This window comes from Fusarium coffeatum (genome assembly GCF_003316985.1).
Source record: "Fusarium coffeatum strain FIESC_28 chromosome Unknown BRIP53273_contig_248, whole genome shotgun sequence".
NCBI lineage: Eukaryota > Fungi > Ascomycota > Sordariomycetes > Hypocreales > Nectriaceae > Fusarium > Fusarium coffeatum.
The window spans coordinates 25,804-43,188 of record NW_022158040.1 but is presented as its reverse complement, the minus strand read 5'-3'; the positions used below and the strand labels follow the sequence as shown (position 1 = coordinate 43,188).

At 49.8% G+C, this 17,385-nt stretch overlaps 5 protein-coding genes across 5 annotated transcripts; 3 read left to right on the top strand and 2 right to left on the bottom strand.

Annotated features, from left to right (window-relative positions):
• Positions 1–72: 72 nt before the first annotated feature.
• Positions 73–3,918, bottom strand: FIESC28_09526 (uncharacterized protein; the record flags this gene model as incomplete). The annotated part of the gene is made up of 2 exons (XM_031163662.1): positions 73–1,266; positions 1,315–3,918. The coding sequence occupies 2 exons, from the start codon at positions 3,916–3,918 to the stop codon at positions 73–75; spliced, it is 3,798 nt and encodes a 1,265-aa protein (XP_031012288.1).
• Positions 3,919–6,470: 2,552 nt separating this feature from the next.
• FIESC28_09525 (uncharacterized protein) lies at positions 6,471–7,820 on the top strand (the record flags this gene model as incomplete). The annotated part of the gene is made up of 3 exons (XM_031163661.1): positions 6,471–6,602; positions 6,649–7,429; positions 7,480–7,820. 3 exons carry the CDS (start codon positions 6,471–6,473, stop codon positions 7,818–7,820), a joined length of 1,254 nt encoding a protein of 417 aa, XP_031012287.1.
• Positions 7,821–8,168: 348 nt separating this feature from the next.
• Positions 8,169–10,516, bottom strand: FIESC28_09524 (uncharacterized protein; the record flags this gene model as incomplete). Its single annotated transcript, XM_031163660.1, has 3 exons — positions 8,169–8,875; positions 8,929–10,409; positions 10,470–10,516. The coding sequence occupies 3 exons, from the start codon at positions 10,514–10,516 to the stop codon at positions 8,169–8,171; spliced, it is 2,235 nt and encodes a 744-aa protein (XP_031012286.1).
• Positions 10,517–11,331: 815 nt separating this feature from the next.
• Positions 11,332–12,303, top strand: FIESC28_09523 (uncharacterized protein; the record flags this gene model as incomplete). Its single annotated transcript, XM_031163659.1, has 1 exon — positions 11,332–12,303. One exon carries the CDS (start codon positions 11,332–11,334, stop codon positions 12,301–12,303), a length of 972 nt encoding a protein of 323 aa, XP_031012285.1.
• A 2,064-nt stretch (positions 12,304–14,367) lies between these two features.
• On the top strand, positions 14,368–16,962 carry FIESC28_09522 (uncharacterized protein; the record flags this gene model as incomplete). Its single annotated transcript, XM_031163658.1, has 1 exon — positions 14,368–16,962. The coding sequence occupies one exon, from the start codon at positions 14,368–14,370 to the stop codon at positions 16,960–16,962; it is 2,595 nt and encodes an 864-aa protein (XP_031012284.1).
• Between the last annotated feature and the right edge of the window lie 423 nt (positions 16,963–17,385).

Genomic DNA, 17,385 nt, shown 5'->3' with positions numbered 1-17,385 from the left:
AATAATGGGCATCTATGCCTGTAAACTATGTGCCCTTCTCCTGTCTATCTCGTATTAAATCGCAAAGCAAGATTATCTTCTCTTAGATCTCAACAATCCTTCCCAAGTGATGTGGTGTCTCCAGGAGCTCTTCTTTTGCTCCTGTCGTTGTGTCTGGCCTCGAGGATTCGTCCTCCTTGCTCGACGTGGCCGGGGTAGATTTACTGCGACAAACTTCATGAATGCTTCATCTTGACTCGGCGGTAGGGTATTGCCACCACTGGTCCTCAGAAGAGGGTCATCCTTGAGTGTCTTGGGGTGAATCTCGAAGATGGCACCGGCGGTTGGTTTGCCTAGCCTGCTCGCCTCCACCAGAGCACCGAGGTCAATCTCTCGCTTTTCTTTCTCCCCTTGCTTTATTCTTCTTCTTTGGTCTGATCGAGCCATAGCTTCTCTTTGTTCTTGCGTCATTGGTGTCTCGTCATCCTCAGGATCCGGGGTCAAATGCATCATGTGAAGGATGTTCTCAACAGGACCCATCTCGTGTTCCGTTTTTGGTTGTTCCTCTTTGTCCTCTTCCTTCTTGCGCTTGAGGCAACTGAAGGCTCTGGACATGAATGCACGGAACGGTCGCCAGATCGCAAACCAAGCGGCACCTATTAGTGCAAAGAGGTTTGCGAACCAACTGTCCGGGATTTGTCGAATCAATGCACCCAAGGGAATGGACATGACGCCAAAGAGAAGACTCCATCCCCACTGGGCACCCGTAAGAGGGGTAGTGTCAAAGGCTTCGCCTCCCTTAAAAACGATGATGAATTGGCCAACAATAGTGATAAGCTGCACGCCAATGAACCAAACATTTCGCAAGATACCTTGGTACCAGATATCAATCTTGTTATCCACACGGCGACAGTTGTGTTGGTTGAAGAACTGCATCCATACGTAAATGTTGAGCACCAGCGTCTGAAGCTTCTCGATCTCGAATTCCGTATCGGGGTTGAAGGTATCCCAGCCGGCGTAATGGACGACAAAGACCACCGTCAACTGATAGATAGCTTGGCAGATGATCATCTTCCACATAGTGATGGAAATGATAGACGCGTTGCGAGGTTCAGGTTTGCGCTTCAGGAAGTCGGGCGATGGGTGATCGGTGGCATAACCAAGAGATGCAAAAATATCCATAATCAAGTTGATCCAAAGCAGTTGTACAACAGTGAAAACAGCATCGCCGACAAGCTCCGAAACGACGGTAATGATACATGCAGTGATATTGATAGTGAATTGGAACTGTAGTTTGTTAACTCAACGTTCGGTAGTGCAGCTCAAAAAACGTACCTGGCAGAACTTCTTGACCGAATCATTCACAGTTCGGCCCCAGCTTAGAGCCTTGACGATAGAAGCAAAGTTATCGTCAAGAAGAATGATGGATGCAGCTTCTTTCGCGACCTCAGTGCCTTGAATACCCATAGCAAAACCAACATCAGCTGCCTTGAGGGCCAGACCATCGTTGGTGCCATCACCTGTCACTGCAACCGTTTCGTTCATTCGCTTCAGATGAGTAACGAGAAGCAGTTTGTCCTCGGGGCTCGATCGGGCTAGCACTTGTAGTCTTGGGATAACAGCATCAAGTTGCTCTGGCTTGAGATCTCTGAAGGTCGGTCCATCCATGGCAATACCACCGGCGGTATAAATACCACACTCCGTGGCAATGGCCTTGGCCGTCAGGAAATTGTCACCTGTAACCATGCGAACGAACACTCCAGCAGCTTGACATTGGCGGACTGACTCTACAACTTCAGGTCGTAACGGGTCACGAATACCAAATGCACCAACAAAGATCATGCCAGACGCCAACCATTCCAGATTAATGTTATCGGGGTCCTCATCAGGGCCCTCAAAGATCTCTTGAGCCGTAAAGTCGCGGTAGGCCATGGCAACAGGCCGCAACATTCTGCCGGCGTAGTCTTCAATCGTGTTGCGATAGCTTGCGCGGTCACTTTCTGATAGGCGGGCGATTGGAAGTCTAAAGGTCGGATCCAGGATGACGAAAGCACAATACTCGAAAACAACTTCTGCGGCTCCCTTAACCAAGAGTCGATATCGATCATCATTAACCTTGACCAAAACGGCCATCCACTTTCGAGATGAGTCAAAGGGAAGAATGGCGATGATGGGACAGTTAGCTCGCTCCTCGGCCAAGTTACCCATACCCAAATGCTGACGACTGAATTGCAGCAATGCAGTCTCGGTGCTTGATCCCATAAAGGGCGAAGATGCGGAGTCGTCGGTCTCAAAAGCTGTAGAGTTGAGCGCGATGCTATCCTTAAGCAACCTTCGACAGTCAGGTGATAGTGATTTTGCGAGATCGATAGAACTGTCGCATTTGATGGTTGAAGCGCGTGACATGGATGCATCGGGATCCGGAGTGACAGATTCAGTGTCATCGAAGTAAGACTCGAGCCCAACACGTCCAACCACCACACTCATGTTGTTTTGGGTAAGAGTACCTGTCTTGTCAGAGCAGACAGTTGTCGCATTTCCCATAATCTCGCAAGAACGAATCAACCGAACCAGGTTATTGTCTCGAAGCATCCGTTTTGTAGCAAAGGCAAGGGCGATGGTCACATTGAGCGCCAATCCTTCAGGAACTGTGATTACAACAACCGTAACGGACAAGATCAGGATATGCAGGAAGTCTTCGGCTTTCTGAGATGGTCCACCGGTGATGCTATTGATGGTAGTCATGAAACGGATGAAGAGGATGAGGAAGAAGATGGAACCGGCAATGGCACCAATGGTGATGAGCTGCTTGCCGAGACGGCCAAGCTTTACCTGGAGTGGCGTTGCTTTAACATCGTCTCGCAACGACATCAGAATACGCCCGTAAGTTGAGTTGACTCCGACAGCAGTGACGATATAGGAGCCAACGCCGCGCGCAACAGTAGTTCCACTCAGAATGAAAGGGTCAGGTCGAGGATGGTTATGGCCCGGTACGCATTTGTGAACCAGTTCAGCTTCTCCAGATATTGAAGACTCGTTCATCTGCAGACTTGATGCTTGGACGAGAATGCCATCAACAGCAACGACATCACCAGCTTCAAGGTGCATGAGATCGCCGACAACAACCTCATGAACAGAGATGCGCTGTAGTCTACCCGATCGAACAACCGTCACATCCCTCTGTTGCTTCCGCTCATTGACCTTCTTGAACTTGTAATTCTTTTGCCAATCGGTCGCAGCGCTAGCTATGATGATGATGAGAATAGCAACTACAATGGTAACACCATCTACCCACTCAACACGCGATGCGCCTGACGAGTCGGTTGACTGGTAGATACCTATGGCGAGCGAGATGGTAGCGGATATCGTCAAAAGTATTATAAGCTTGTCGTTGAAAGCGATCCAGAGCAATCTGAAGAAAGACTTTTGTGCTATTTGAGGAAGGCGGTTATCTCCGAAAACACGTTTACGATCGACATAATGCTTATCATGATGTTCGAATAAGCCATTCTGGAGGAGCGGCGGCGATGGTGGAGGAGAAGCAGCGGTAATCACTGGCGGTCGTTCAAGGCTGCCGGAAGCTACGGCTTCGTCGAAGGTGACGGTGCCATCGAGAGTCGTTTCGTCAACGCTGAGTCCGGTCGAAATATCCGTACGCAGGCCGGCAGCTAAACCCAGCAAACCACCAAAGGCGCGCAGGGCTGGAATACTCCTTGTAGTCAGGAGTTTATGTAGTTGTGTCGGAGTGAAAGCGAAGTTGTTGCCCTGAACGTGGTCGTCGTCGTGCAAATCGAATGGCAGTTCGTTGTCGTCGGGCGCTTGGGAATTCATCGCGGTATCGTCTGTGGGCTGGTGTTGATTACCAGAGTTGGAAACAGAGTTGGACCCTTCGCCAGAGCCGCCATAGCGTGGATCAGATGCAGGTGTAATGTCGTCCATCAATGTATAAAGACGCAAAGTATGAAAGCAGCCGTGAATGGTACGGCCAAACCACAAAGTTGATTGTCAGACGCAAAGAAAGAAAGACGGAAGAAGTGAGCGGTTGATCAAAGATGGAACGGGGACCGTTGAGTGTGGAGGAAGCGCTGAACGGTACGGATAGGCGTGGGGGAATTGAATTGTTTTCTCACTGGGCTTTGTCCAGAATGCGTTAGAGCAGGAAAACAAAGAACCTTATTGAGAAACTCGTCATACCCGGGCGCTGGGTATCCACCGGGAAATGACCTGAAGTTGGGAGAAGGCCGTGAGTGGTGGCTTGGCTGACAATCTTTATTCTGGCTTTCTGGGGGTCCATGACAGAGACGCGCCGTATGCAGCAACAATCACCGGCGACACGTCGCTAACCCACTGTAACTGGTCCGCCTTATAGAAGGCGATGACCCCCCTAGCCCCCTGTGGGCTAATAAACTTTATCCATTTCGGAAAGGCCGAGACTCTCTGCGGTGCTCTAGCTTCTGTCCCGTTTCCTTTAGGTGATGTTGGAAATGCTTGGTTTTGCTGCTATCGCGTCTTGGCAATCATCTTGGCTGCAACGCTGTGTGGGTGACAGTTTTAGAGACGGTGGCTCTTTTAGTGAGCGGGAGTCGTCGTCATCATAGTATTTGGTGTCGATGTAATTGAGATGGTCATTGTCTTTGTTTTTATCCATGTCGTTGATTTAAGAATTATGTTAATGGGGAAGGAACATGAGGCTAACCCAACCGTGATGGAAGGAGGCCCAAATCAACTGCACACAGTGTCAAAACAGTCAGCCGGGATGGAAGGAACCTTCTCCACCAGTCTGGGGGCTCTGGCCTCTTTCTTTCCTACCCGTAGGCTGAATTCACCTGAAGAATAACAAAAAATCTTGGCTGCCAAGGATCTACTCTTTGTGAGGCCCCAAGGAGACAGTCACTGCCAAGTTTTGATGACGAGAATCCAACGACTCAGATGATGGCTGTATCATTTCAATTACTTCATTACCCAATGCTAATCTGGCAATGATCGAAACTTTGTTTGATGGAGATGTAGAGCGATTGATTAGATCTTGGAGCCAAGCATAGAAGAAGCATGGCAAGCATGGTCAGGGTCTTGTGGACATTCATTTGATTTGACTTGCAATAATTCAGAGGTTGGATGAGGTTCTGAGGTTCTCGCACTAAATGTTAGGCAACAAGCTTTCCAGTTCTGTCACTCCTTAAAGCCTCTTAATAATCGGAAAACACGCGGATCTTCAAAGCCTCAACGCTATGACATTCCGCAGCGGAATACTCAGCCCCGATTATCAACAGAATATCATACAGTTACTAAACCCAATGCAAGCCCGCCGTTGCACTCCAGCAGGTACAAAACCTTGAACTCCAATTCAAAAAAGAAAGACGTACAGCCACAAGTGCAATCCACGTGCAAATTAACACAAAACCTCCCCTACTCCACCAAGCCAAACCCCAATCCCCTATCTTTCGCTGATCTTCTACAGCCTCACATCTCACATGTTCACCATAACCCAATTCATCCTGTTCCTCCCGTTTGTCCTTCATACCAAATCCATCAATTGAACTCAGGAAGTACATGGGTCACAATCGTACCAAAAATGCTCGTGATGCTCTGTCCGTCACCTTCACTCACCATCTCCAACTTCACTAAAGACATCACCGTTTATCTTCATCACCATCATTTCTAGTCTAGCTTCAGGAACAAAAGCAAATCTCGTCTCCTCTGGCCAATTGTCATCCCTGTTCCTCCATCCGATCGCTTCGGCCCCCTGCCGGCCGAGACATGCATTCTGAGATAGATACTGCACGATTCTAGATATGCGTCACACGATGAATTTGATTCCCATCGAGCGGGAATATTTGCGTAACCTTGAATCCATGTCCAACCGACTTCCCCATCTAGACTGTTTGTTCTCCCGTGACACAAAGTAATGAATGGTAGAGACATAAGCCCCCAATTCAGTTGCTAGATGTTAAGCTTGAATCAAAGACATGGCCGCTGTCTTTCGCTTCCATCTCCAAACATTAAGCACATGGTGTCTTGACTTGTTTCGTTTCGTTCCAATACTCTTCACTTCTATACCGCATACTCGCCTCTTCCGATCTTGATGCCGGAACTGAATCTCTAAAGAAACACAATTTCCGTATCAAGATCCCGCTGCTGTCCTCCTCCCGAACCCTCGACCTGACTCGCTGACGGGAACGGTACGGAATGGGCGACATCCGATGCTCGATACCCGTTGGGGAAAAAAATTCTCCTCATCCCGTTTACGTCTCAGTTTTCCAGTTTCTATTGTAGGCTTGGGTTAGGGTAGTCTGACAGAGACATTGCATCCCATATGGCGCCCCTTGGATAGAATGTTTTGTGTACGACGGGTTCGGTGACGAAGGTCTCGAACTCGTTCGTGATCCATTGGTCTCAAATCGTATGTGAATGAGTTTGTGGGGAGATAAAGATCTTTGACTTCCCTCTTTCTTGAGATCTTGCTCAAAGCAACTCGAGGCGAGCTATTAACCATGGAGCTACTAAGATGTCTTCTGGCGATCTTCGTTCAAGTCAGTTTTCTGCCTTGTGTCTCTGCGTTACCGCGCTTCCTGGGCGGCAGAGATGATGAACCTATTGCACCTAAAGTCATGATCATATCAATGGTATGCGCCAGTATCATGTTCAAGGTCAATTCTGACATGGTGTTAGTGGTCTCCTGAAGCAGAAATCTGGCATACTCGTCTCCCAGACACTCATCTAGGCAACCTGTCAGCCAAAATTGTCCACTCACCAGGTCTCTCCATGTTATTCCCCTGTGCCACTTGCACCGAGAATGGCGATATCTGCCATCTCACCATCGGTGAAGGAGAAGTCAACTCAGCCGCCTCCCTAATGGCTCTCGTCCTGTCTCCCAAATTCGACCTGAGCAACACTTACTTTCTAATCGCTGGCATAGCCGGTGTCAATCCCAAGTACGGCACCCTAGGCACCGTAGCCCTCGCTCGCTACTCAGTCCAAGTTGCTCTTCAATATGAGATTGATCCACGATCTCTTCCGCCCAATTACCCCACAGGATATATATCATACGGTCGTGATCAACCGCATGAGTATCCCTTCATCACGTATGGCACTGAAGTTTTTGAACTCAACACTCAACTCCAAGAGAAAGCTTACAGACTAGCTTCCAAAGCTGAGCTGGAAGATGCCACTGGTCCAAAGCAGTATCGTGCGCTGTATGGCCGGATGGGCGAGTCGTATAGAAGCGCATCTCAACCTCCATCCGTCGTCAAGTGTGACACTGCTACAAGTGATGTATACTATTCAGGCAGCCGTCTTTCCGAGTCTTTCGAAAATACCACTCGAGTGTGGACGAATGGTACGGGAGTGTACTGTATGAGCGCCCAGGAAGACAACGCAGTCTTAGAAGTCCTAGTCAGGGCAGCAATTGAGAAAATCATTGACTTCTCCAGAGTCATGGTCTGTAGAACCGGTAAATCTCCTTTCTCACCTTATCCTCATACATCCCACTGACCCTCTCAGGCTCCAACTTCGACCGTCCCCCTCTCGGCCGCTCTGACCTAGAGCATCTCACAGCCGCGCAGCAAAATGGCTTCGGTATTGCGATAGCCAACATCTTCAATGCAGGTATCGAGATCGTCAAAGGCATCATCCACGACTGGGACACGACTTTCAAAGACGGTATCGAAGCGGAGAATTACGTGGGGGACATCTTTGGTAGCCTTGGAGGCGAACCTGACTTTGGTTTCGGAAGCCTAACTCGCGGAGAACGTATTGCAAAGGGCTGTAAAACGAATGGCATGGCTGCGAGGGAGATGGATAGGAGGAGGATCTTGACACAGAAGTCTTTGAGAAAGGTTTAGAAGTTTCTTATAAGATTGATAGGTGGTGTGTCGTGCTTCAATTGCTACTTTTGGCGTCTGAGATGGGATTCCCAAATATGTATTATGTACGGTGGTCGAATGTACTATTTATTTTATGTGTTTAATATATACCCTTCTCGTGCGACCATCTTCTGATTTCGCCATACCAAGCCATGCAGGCTATCCTTTCGCTACGTAGTATATGCATTCTGTGAGACCAAATGGTCTTGTTCAACGTCAATCTATGGCCAAAGTCAACTCTCTTTGCCCCTCAACATGCATCAACAAACACACTTCATTATCATCACAAAACATCATCTTGCATCACCTCAAACCTTTTTTCCCCTATTACCAAGGGCCCTCTGTCCAGATGTCGTGTTGTCTCGCCACGCACAGCGTCTCCCAGCCGGACGCAACCCAGAGCACTGTGAAGTGAAGCACGAGAAGGATCAAACTCATACCGAGTCCCCACGCGCGTGGTCCGTTCGAGAAATAATCCCCATGGCCTTGTATCAGCATTGGGGGGTAGCTTGTTACTTGTGGTAGACCGAGGTCAAGAGCCGCTACACCAATGAGAGGAATGGCTACGTTCAGTTGGGCCATGACGGGCCAGCAAGGACGCAGCAGAGTCGTTACTTTGATGCCGAAGAGGCCAAGGCGAAAGATGTAACTTAGTAGTGGAGAGTGTGGGCCTGCGAAGTTCATGAGACGGATAATTAAAACGGTCACTCTTCGCCTCAAGGCATCAGCTGCCGTGCTGGGCGGTGGCATGAGGAGCGGAGGACTCTGGGAGTTTCGTCGCTCGTGCATTTCTGCTTCGGACGCGTCACTGACGCTGACTGCTGGGGTTACGAGGGAACTACGGCGACTTTCCTGGCTGCGAGAAACAACCATGGAATGCGACCCACGATGTCGTGACAAGGACTGGCGATGCGGATCGAGTCGAGAACCCTGTGAGTTCTTCGTGGGCGACAAGTCTCTCGAGGTTGATCTAGCCAACGCCCCGAGTTCTTCAAATTTGCCCTGCCCTGATGTCTGGTTACGGTGTCGGGGACCTACAAACCAGTAAGAGTAAAGTTGGTTAGAACACGCGATTGAGAAAGCTTACCTGGGACTGGAGTGCTTGGAGGAGCAGGTGAGTCTAGATTTTGGATTCGAGTCCCGATGCCAAGATTTGGTGCAGGCTCTTGACCTGCACCATTATCAAAGCTGACAGACTCTCCCCTCATGGCTTTGAGTACCTCGTTGGCGCTCGGTCTGTCTGCAGGGTCGAGAGCTAGTAGTCTCTTTAACAACTGGTAGAGTCTCGGTGGTAGATCAGGTCGTTCACGTCGTTCATCCTGGAATCCTTCCCACTGGGTGATCTCTGCTCGAAGCTCATCCACATCCTCAAGCTCTTCCTGAAGAGCATTCGAGTTCTGGTATGGAAGTCTCCCGAAACACATGAAATACAAAATCATACCGAGTGAGAAGATATCCGACTTCGTCGTGAAGTTTGCATATCGTCCCGACATGGCGTCCATCTTCAGAACCTCGGGGGCACAGTACGAGATGGTTCCAGTGGTGCCAGAGGATTTGCGGACAACATTCTCGGGCTGGACCTCACCAAAGTCGCTGATAAGGCAAATTGTTCTGCCACCCTCGCGGTGCATCAAACAGTTGCTTGGCTTCAGATCGCGATGGATGTAGTTGGCAGCATGAAGATATGCCACGCCAGAAGTAATGTCCTTGAACAGGGAATAAATCTCCTCAACAGATAATACCCGATTGCCGTTCAACAAGTCGACGGGAGTTTCGAGCTGGCCTTTTGACCTGCGACGCATTTGCGCTTTCAGCTCTTCCTTGGTCGCTTCACGAGGTGCGCCTCCTATAATGTACTGGTGAAGGTCACCACCATTGCAGTACTGTTGTAGAATGAAGGCGCAGGCGACACTGGGGCCGAAGCGGGTAAGTCTAACGTCTTCCAACCAGACATGTCGGTAAGAGACAAGGTTTGGGTGGGAAAGTTTAGCAAGCAGTTCGACTTCGATGAGAACCTTCTCAAGCCATGCATGATCGTCTCCAACAGGAACTCGTTTGCAGGCGAATTGACCCAAAGCGCACCCATCAATCTCGTGTCGCACAAGAAGCACAACACCCTTGCCACCTTGGCCCAGTACTCTTTCTTCGACGAAAAATGTGTTGAAGTAGTTGGGGCTGAATGCATCTCGCCGTATCCTGCTGCCTTCTGCTTGCGCAACACCAGGTGTACTCGACACAAACTCGGCTTCCTCGGGAGCTGGAGAAGGTGTCCTCTGGCGTGTACTCGGGCTGCTGCCAACGCCGAGAGAAGGTCCGAAAATCCTCCTCACAGGACTTGGAGGTCCATGGTCGGTCGAGGTGTCGTTATTGTTGACGGCGCGGAGCATACGAAAGTAATCGGGGTCGACATAGGTCTCTTGGCGGGCGCCAAAGGAACGATCGTATCCCCTGTCGGGATCATTCTCGGAACGAGTAAGAGGTTGATGACATGTTGGACAGGTAGAGATGCCTCTGATTTCGAGTCGATGGGATTGAGAGTCGCGGACAACAATAGCGTTATGATGCCGGCTAAGGACCAGGGGTTAGCTTGAGCTTGAGCTTGCGATGAGAGCTAAGAAAATGACGTACAGCACAATCTCTCGGCCCTCGTGGGGCTGGTAGGGGATAAGTGACATGTCGGGTGCTGGTCTAGCGATGGCATGTGCTTGTAGCGGGAGCGGGAGCTGGAGCGTCAGATGCTGAAGCCAGCATGGCACTCATGGTAAAGAAAAGAAGGTCAGGCGATAGAAAATTCGATGTTGTTCTGTTTGGAGCTGGGATGGGATTGGATGTTTTGGTCAGTTCAAGTGGAAATGGAATGCGGATGGAAGTGGAAAGTTTCGCGGGGAAGCTTTGTTCAGTGGAGCTGCCTGTACTGTTGATCATTGAGGCTGCAGCTGATTGACTGACAGGGGAGGAACCTAGAGCTGCGAACCTCCCGTCACCTCATGGAAAGTAACGTCGATAAAACCATATTCCAGTGCAATACGAGACATAGTAAGAGAATCTACGTTGGATATATGGATATACACACATGATCTTGTTAACCTAGGCGTATTGCCTGGGTTTGGTTGCGTATAATGACATGGCATTTGTAAATTGGCTATTGGAGGCTCGACTCAGACAATCATAGGATCCAATCAATTTGCACGAACACACGTAAGAAGCTCACAACTCGAATTATGTAATGTTTGACACCAATGAATAAGTAGAAATAAAGAGAATACAAACATCTCATGTAAGTGATGCCTCAAAATTGCCGTTACGCTTCAATGTTCCAGAATTTGGACAAGGTTCTGTGAAGGTCTAGGGTATGCCACCTTCCATTCTACGCGTCTTGCTCATTCCCTTTCAGCTCACGCAGCCTGACCAACACGATTCCCACCTTCCATTCCTTCCACACGTCTCAATACCTTCTCGTTTCCAAACCTCTACTTTCTCATGGTTAATAATGACAGATCTCCGACAGGCTTGTGATAGATGTCACAGCAAAAAGCTTCGATGTACAAAAATCCCACCTTCCTCAGTTTGTGCTCGATGTGTCAAAGCTGGAGTTGCCTGTATCTTCAGTCCTCCCACGCGTTCTCTCCGCAACCCCAACAATGTTGCCTTTGACTGGAGCATACTTGGCTTAGACCAAGAAGTTATCGACCCGCAAAACATAGATCACCTAATAGCGATACCACCTGCCAACGACAATACTGGCCAAGCCCCGTCTGCTCAAGTCACTTTAGTGTCACAATTGACTGATCTTATGGTCGCCTTCGACCGTATGCTGGATAACTATTCTACACTCCAAGCACAGCATCTTACCATGCGCGAACTCAACGATCTTAGCAAAATTTGCGGATTTGATCTCGGGCCATTCCTCGAAGAGTTACTTCAACGCTCTCAAAAGTTGGTCCACTTATACCCTCAAGTTCTCAAAAGGCTTGTACCCAAGGAACCAGAGCCTTGCAATACTCCAGATTGTGTACATAACCCGCATCTACCTTCGCACTCTCAACGTGAAACTCCAATCGATCAGTCACTTATTCACCTGTTACTGGCTTGCCACCTCAGGCTACTGGACCTGTTCGACAACATGATTAATCATGGACGCATGTGTGCTCACGCAGCCCCGTTGTTACCCCCAGGCTGCGAACCGAATTTGGACATCCCAGAGATCAAGATAGGTTCATTTGTTGCACCAAAGATATCAGCGGCATCCATGATGGTAGCGATGTTGCTTGAGATTCAGGTATGCCTCAACGTCAAAGCCCAGGAGTTACATGATGCAGTTTCATCCAGCGTTGGTCGCAATGCGAGAGCAGCAAAGATCCTCGGCTTGCAGTGCGAGTCTTTGAGAGAACATGCCTCGACAACTTCTACAGATCTCCGCTCTCTTCGTGAGCATCTCCAGGAGTTAGGTGTCATTGGCTAAACGGCAATGAATCCACCGGCGACCAATGCTCTCCCTAAGGACTACCTCTGATTCGAAGATTCCTTCTGGGGCGCAGTAAGGGACAGGTCCCAAGAATTGGGGAGGAGATCCATACATTTGCAAACTTGGTCTTCATTATGGAGCTGAACTGAATCCAGATCTGCGAAATGGTCGATATGCAGAGTGCCGAAATCAAGTAACCGACTCTCATCAATCCCGCAGCAGCTCTGACGATGTTTCCAGAACCCCGGCTCTCCCGTTTCTGTTGCTAGCGCCAAGCGTTAATCGGGACCATTAAGATTGCATATGGGTCAAACCAGTCTATCGATTGTTCTAGCCTTATATCGTCACTGGCGTCCTTTCAGCTCCGCTTGCACGCAGCGAACATTGTTGTTTGTCGATTTATCTGCGTAAACAGGTCTCCAGTGGAGATGCCTTTAGGTTGAAACAATCCCATGTCAAGCCACATTCACGAGCAAGAGATTGAAGGCAAGAAAATGCAGGAGAGCCAAGATACATGGGACGATTCAAGGACTTCTTCGCGTTCTCATCGCTTAGCAAAGCGTCCGGGTGTTCCCCCTGTCATGACATGTTTCTTCGCATTTGCCAAGTCTGAGGCTTCGAGCTGAAATTGAGCCGTGCTCACATGTCAATCTCTTGGAGCAAACATTTTGCGGGCCTTTGATATCACGGTCCAGAATGATAATCCTTCAGCATTCTGTTCGGCCGAGTCTCCTACGTCACTGAGGCTTCTTTTGCTGCATCGCGATCAATCAAGATCGAACCGTCGATAGTTACTCAATAACGCCGACCAGAGCTGAAGTTGACAGTGGGAGAGGCGTCACCGACAGGCCGGGAAATGTCATCGTCCCCTTTGTGCAGCCACGGAAAGCCACGGCGTTTTCTGATTAATTGCAAAAGACGCTAATGGTCGAAGACTGGGGTTGGAACACTACGTACCCGCCATTCAGCTGTTGATCTCCTTTTTCACTGCCAAATCGATCAGAACCCTATCAGGCATGAGCCGATCAAGGTCTCGGATTATCGGCATCGGTTAAGAGATTCTGAACCTGTGTTTTGTCGGTTGGTTGCTTCCTTCAATTGTGGAATTACGTTCCCGGACCAGGTCAGCTCGACAAGCTGCAGCTTCTCTTGGCCGTCAGGTTGTGGATATTTGTGGCGTTGATAGTACGCCGCTAAGAGGAATCGGATTCAAGGAAGATCGATTCACGAGAAAGATGTCTAAGACTATATTATATAAACCTGAACAGCGTCGAAAGATTATCATATGGTCGAGAAGTCATGTCGGACTTCAACCTGCCTCGCAATCTCAAGCTTTCACTAGAGATAATTTCATCCCGACTTTGACTGTCTCTCCTTATGACTGTTAGTGTCTTCACTACCCACTGCCTAACAACTCCATCCTATTTCCCTTGATAGGTCTCTTATCGAAATGTTTCATCTTATTTCCCATAGCTTGGCCCGGGCGTTACAAACTCAGCCGCCATCAAGAAAGCACCCCTGACTAAGTCAACGTCGCTTGCCACTAACACAATTCTACATGTCCAATGACGACCAAGAAGACGGACCACCACCGCAAGCTATCGATTTACCCAACCCAGATATGGAGATAGCCTCAGTGCCAAGTAGAACTGCTCTTTCCTTCCTCCTCGCTAGCATGAGCTGAGCTCCAGAATTAGAAGACTGCGAAGGATGAACCGTCAGTCGTAACGGTCCGGTGTGGCTTCTGTGAATACAGGTGTTGGTCCGCGGTGGATTACGTTTTGTTAGTATCTCGTCGGTGGCGATGGGATGTGGGCGAGTCGGTCACTACCGTCCAGATTCCCTCAGTCTGTTTGATGAATCTATATATCTGAGTTCTCCCGTTCTCTTCTTGAGTTGTTTCCTCAGCGGTAACACTCCTTTCCTTTTTGCTGTTGCTGTGCATTCCCTTGTCACTCGTTAGACATTTGATACTCCAACTTCATTCACTCTCTTTGAATCCCGGGACTTTATTCCCATTCCAATCGTTATCACAACAGTCTAATACACCCTCCTTTCAAGATGCCTTCCACCAAGGTCTTCGCGGCCGTCCTGGCTGCCCTGGCCGTCCCCATGGTCAGCGCCAGCCCTTGCAAGCCAAAGGCCCCCACCACCACCGACGCAGCTCTTCCTGGCATCACAACCTCTGAGACTGTCACTGCTCTTACATCCAGTGCTCTTACATCTGGAACCGAGACCGGCACCGCTACCACCGCGACTTCTCCTGCCGCCACCACCACCGAGGCTGCTTGCTCTCAGTTCACTCCTGTCGAGCCCCAGCCTGATAACTGTGGCAAGACAGGCACTGCTCCCAACTGTGCTGATAAGATCATCGGCACTCCCTCTACTTGTGTAGACTGGCAGGAGTGTGGTAACACTTGTGGCAAGACCGTCGGCTGCAAGTCTTTCTCCGTCCAGGGAAACACTTGCACACTCTACGAGACTATCATTGAGGAGCTTGGCTTCACTCCCGGTCTCGGCTCACACAAGTTCTACGATCTTGAGCTTTGCTTCACATGTGCTGAGGAGTCTTCCGCTACTTCTGGCACCGAGACTGCTACTGGAACTCAGACCACTGAGACTGCCGCTGGTACTCAAACCACCGAGACTGATACCGAGACTGCTACTGGAGCCCAGACCACCGCTACTTCTGGTACTGAGACTGCCACTGGTACTGAGACTGCCACTGGTACCGAGACTACCGAGACTGGTATTGACACTGCCACTGGCACCCACACCACTGAGACCGCCGCTGGTACTCAAACCACCGACACCACCACTGAAACTGGCGCCGGTATTCAGACCACCGAGACTTCTGCTGAAAGCTCCGCTGCAACTCAGACCACTGAGACCTCTGCTGCTGCCAACACTGACACCACAGAGACCGCTACATCTACTGAGACCATCTCTGAGTCTATCTCTGAGTCTGGCACAACTACTGCTGCTGCTACCACCACCACTACCGAGGCTGCCTGTGCCGCTTATACCCTCAAGGCCGACGCTCCCACCACTTGCGGCAAGTTCGGCAAGCCTGCTTCCAACGCTGTCTACGAGCCACTCGGTGAGGATGTTGATGGCAACGCCTACGCCAAGGACTGTGCTATCAAGTGTGCCGATCTCCGCCTCGAGCTTAACCCTGAAGCACGATGCCGGTCTTTCTCTTTCAAGGATGGTGTATGCAAGTTCTACAGCGCTCCTGTAAGTGAACTGCACATCGAGCAATGCTCCCTTACCGATGGTGCCCACTTCTACGACTTTGTCGATTGTTACTCTTGCCACGAGGATGCTGCTCCTACCACCACCACCGAGACCGCTGCTGAGACTGGTACTACTTCCACTGAGGTCATCGCCGAGTCTGACACAACTACCACTGCTGCTGCTACCACTACTACTGAGGCCGCTATTACTTCTTCTACCGAGGCTGCTGATACTACAACTACTGAGGCTGCCACCACCACCGCTGGCGCCTGCACTGCTGGCTACACCACCATCCCTGGTGCCCCTATTGAGAAGTGCAACGTCGAGGGCATGCCTAGCAATGGCGAGCAGAGTATTGAGACCTGCACGGTCAGCGGTCCCGATGAGTGCGCTGCCAAGTGCGCTGCCAATGAGCAGTGCAACACCTTTGCTTATTACTCTGGCATGCACCACTGCAAGCTCTTCTCTGAAGAGATCGGCGAAATGGGCATCGCTCCCTGTGATGGCGACATCTGCCCGGTGGATGGATTCTTCTACGACGTGAACGCTTGTTACGCCAAGTGCGATGGAGATGCTTCTCCTGCCACCACTACCGAGACTTCTGATGCTCTCACCACTACCACTGGAGCTGCCACCACCACTACTGAGGCCGCTATCACTTCTTCCACCGAGGCTGCTGTCACTTCTTCCACCGAGGCTGCTGACACCACTACCACCGAGGCCGCTGTTATCACTACCACCACTACCGAGATGGAGACTTCCACCACTGAGGCTGCTACTACCACCACTGAGGCCGCTCCCGTCTGCACAAACTACATCCCCAAGCCTGACCGTCCCAGCTCTTGCGGCAAAGAGGGCCGAGTTGCCTGCAGCGATTCCGAGAAGCTTGGCAACTCTTTCTATGCCTACAACGCCGACAAGTGTGGTAAGGTCTGTGGAACTACTGAAGGTTGCAAGACCTTCTCCTACAAGAGGAGCAATTCTAAGTGCCAGCTCTACAAGTCTGCCCTTGAGAGCCTCCAGTTCCGTCCTTGCACCACTGGCGTCAAGTTCTACGACCTTGAGAAGTGCTACACCTGCCAGAACGAGGTGACTCCTAACCCTCCTGCAACTTGCTCCAAGTACGTTCCCAACTTCGCCAGCTGTGGCCAGAACACCCACTGTGGTACCCCTGGCACCATCTGCGAGGAGGAGCGCATCCCCAACGCTGGTGATGCTTCGTGCCTTGAGAACTGTGCCAAGAGCTGTATTAGCTTCGGCGACGAGTGCAAGTACTTCAGCTACAGGCCTGCCTCCAACCGCTTCTCCGCCAAGTGCAACTTGTACAAGCGTGGCAAGATCAACAAGAACTACCAGTATAGCACCAAGTTCTACGAGAAGCCTTGCTTCAAGTGCCAGAACCAACCTCAGGTTCTCTAAGCGGATCACACGCGTGAGAAGTCTTGGTTCGGGTTTCACGATGAGTCGAGAAAAAGCATTTCTTTCATTTTTCTATGACTGTACGATTTTGAGGAGGATTCTTTAAACAGCATTTTATGTAATTATTTTTCATCTACATACCTTTAGATATGAACATATGACCTGGGCAACCATTATTTTGTCCCTGATCGAAACATCGTGACTTCAAGTTCAACATGTCGTGAAAATGCCATGAACAAACAGTGAAGTGAGATTATTTGTGATTCTATTTATGGAATCATCTCAAGATGTGTATTCGTCTATTCGTCATAACCATCTAGCTCGGCAACTTAGAGTCTTTTCCTCTGCTCCTCATCTAGTCGTATGCAATTGTTGTACATGTTCTATACATTGTTTTACAGCCCACCACCATCAAGCAAAACT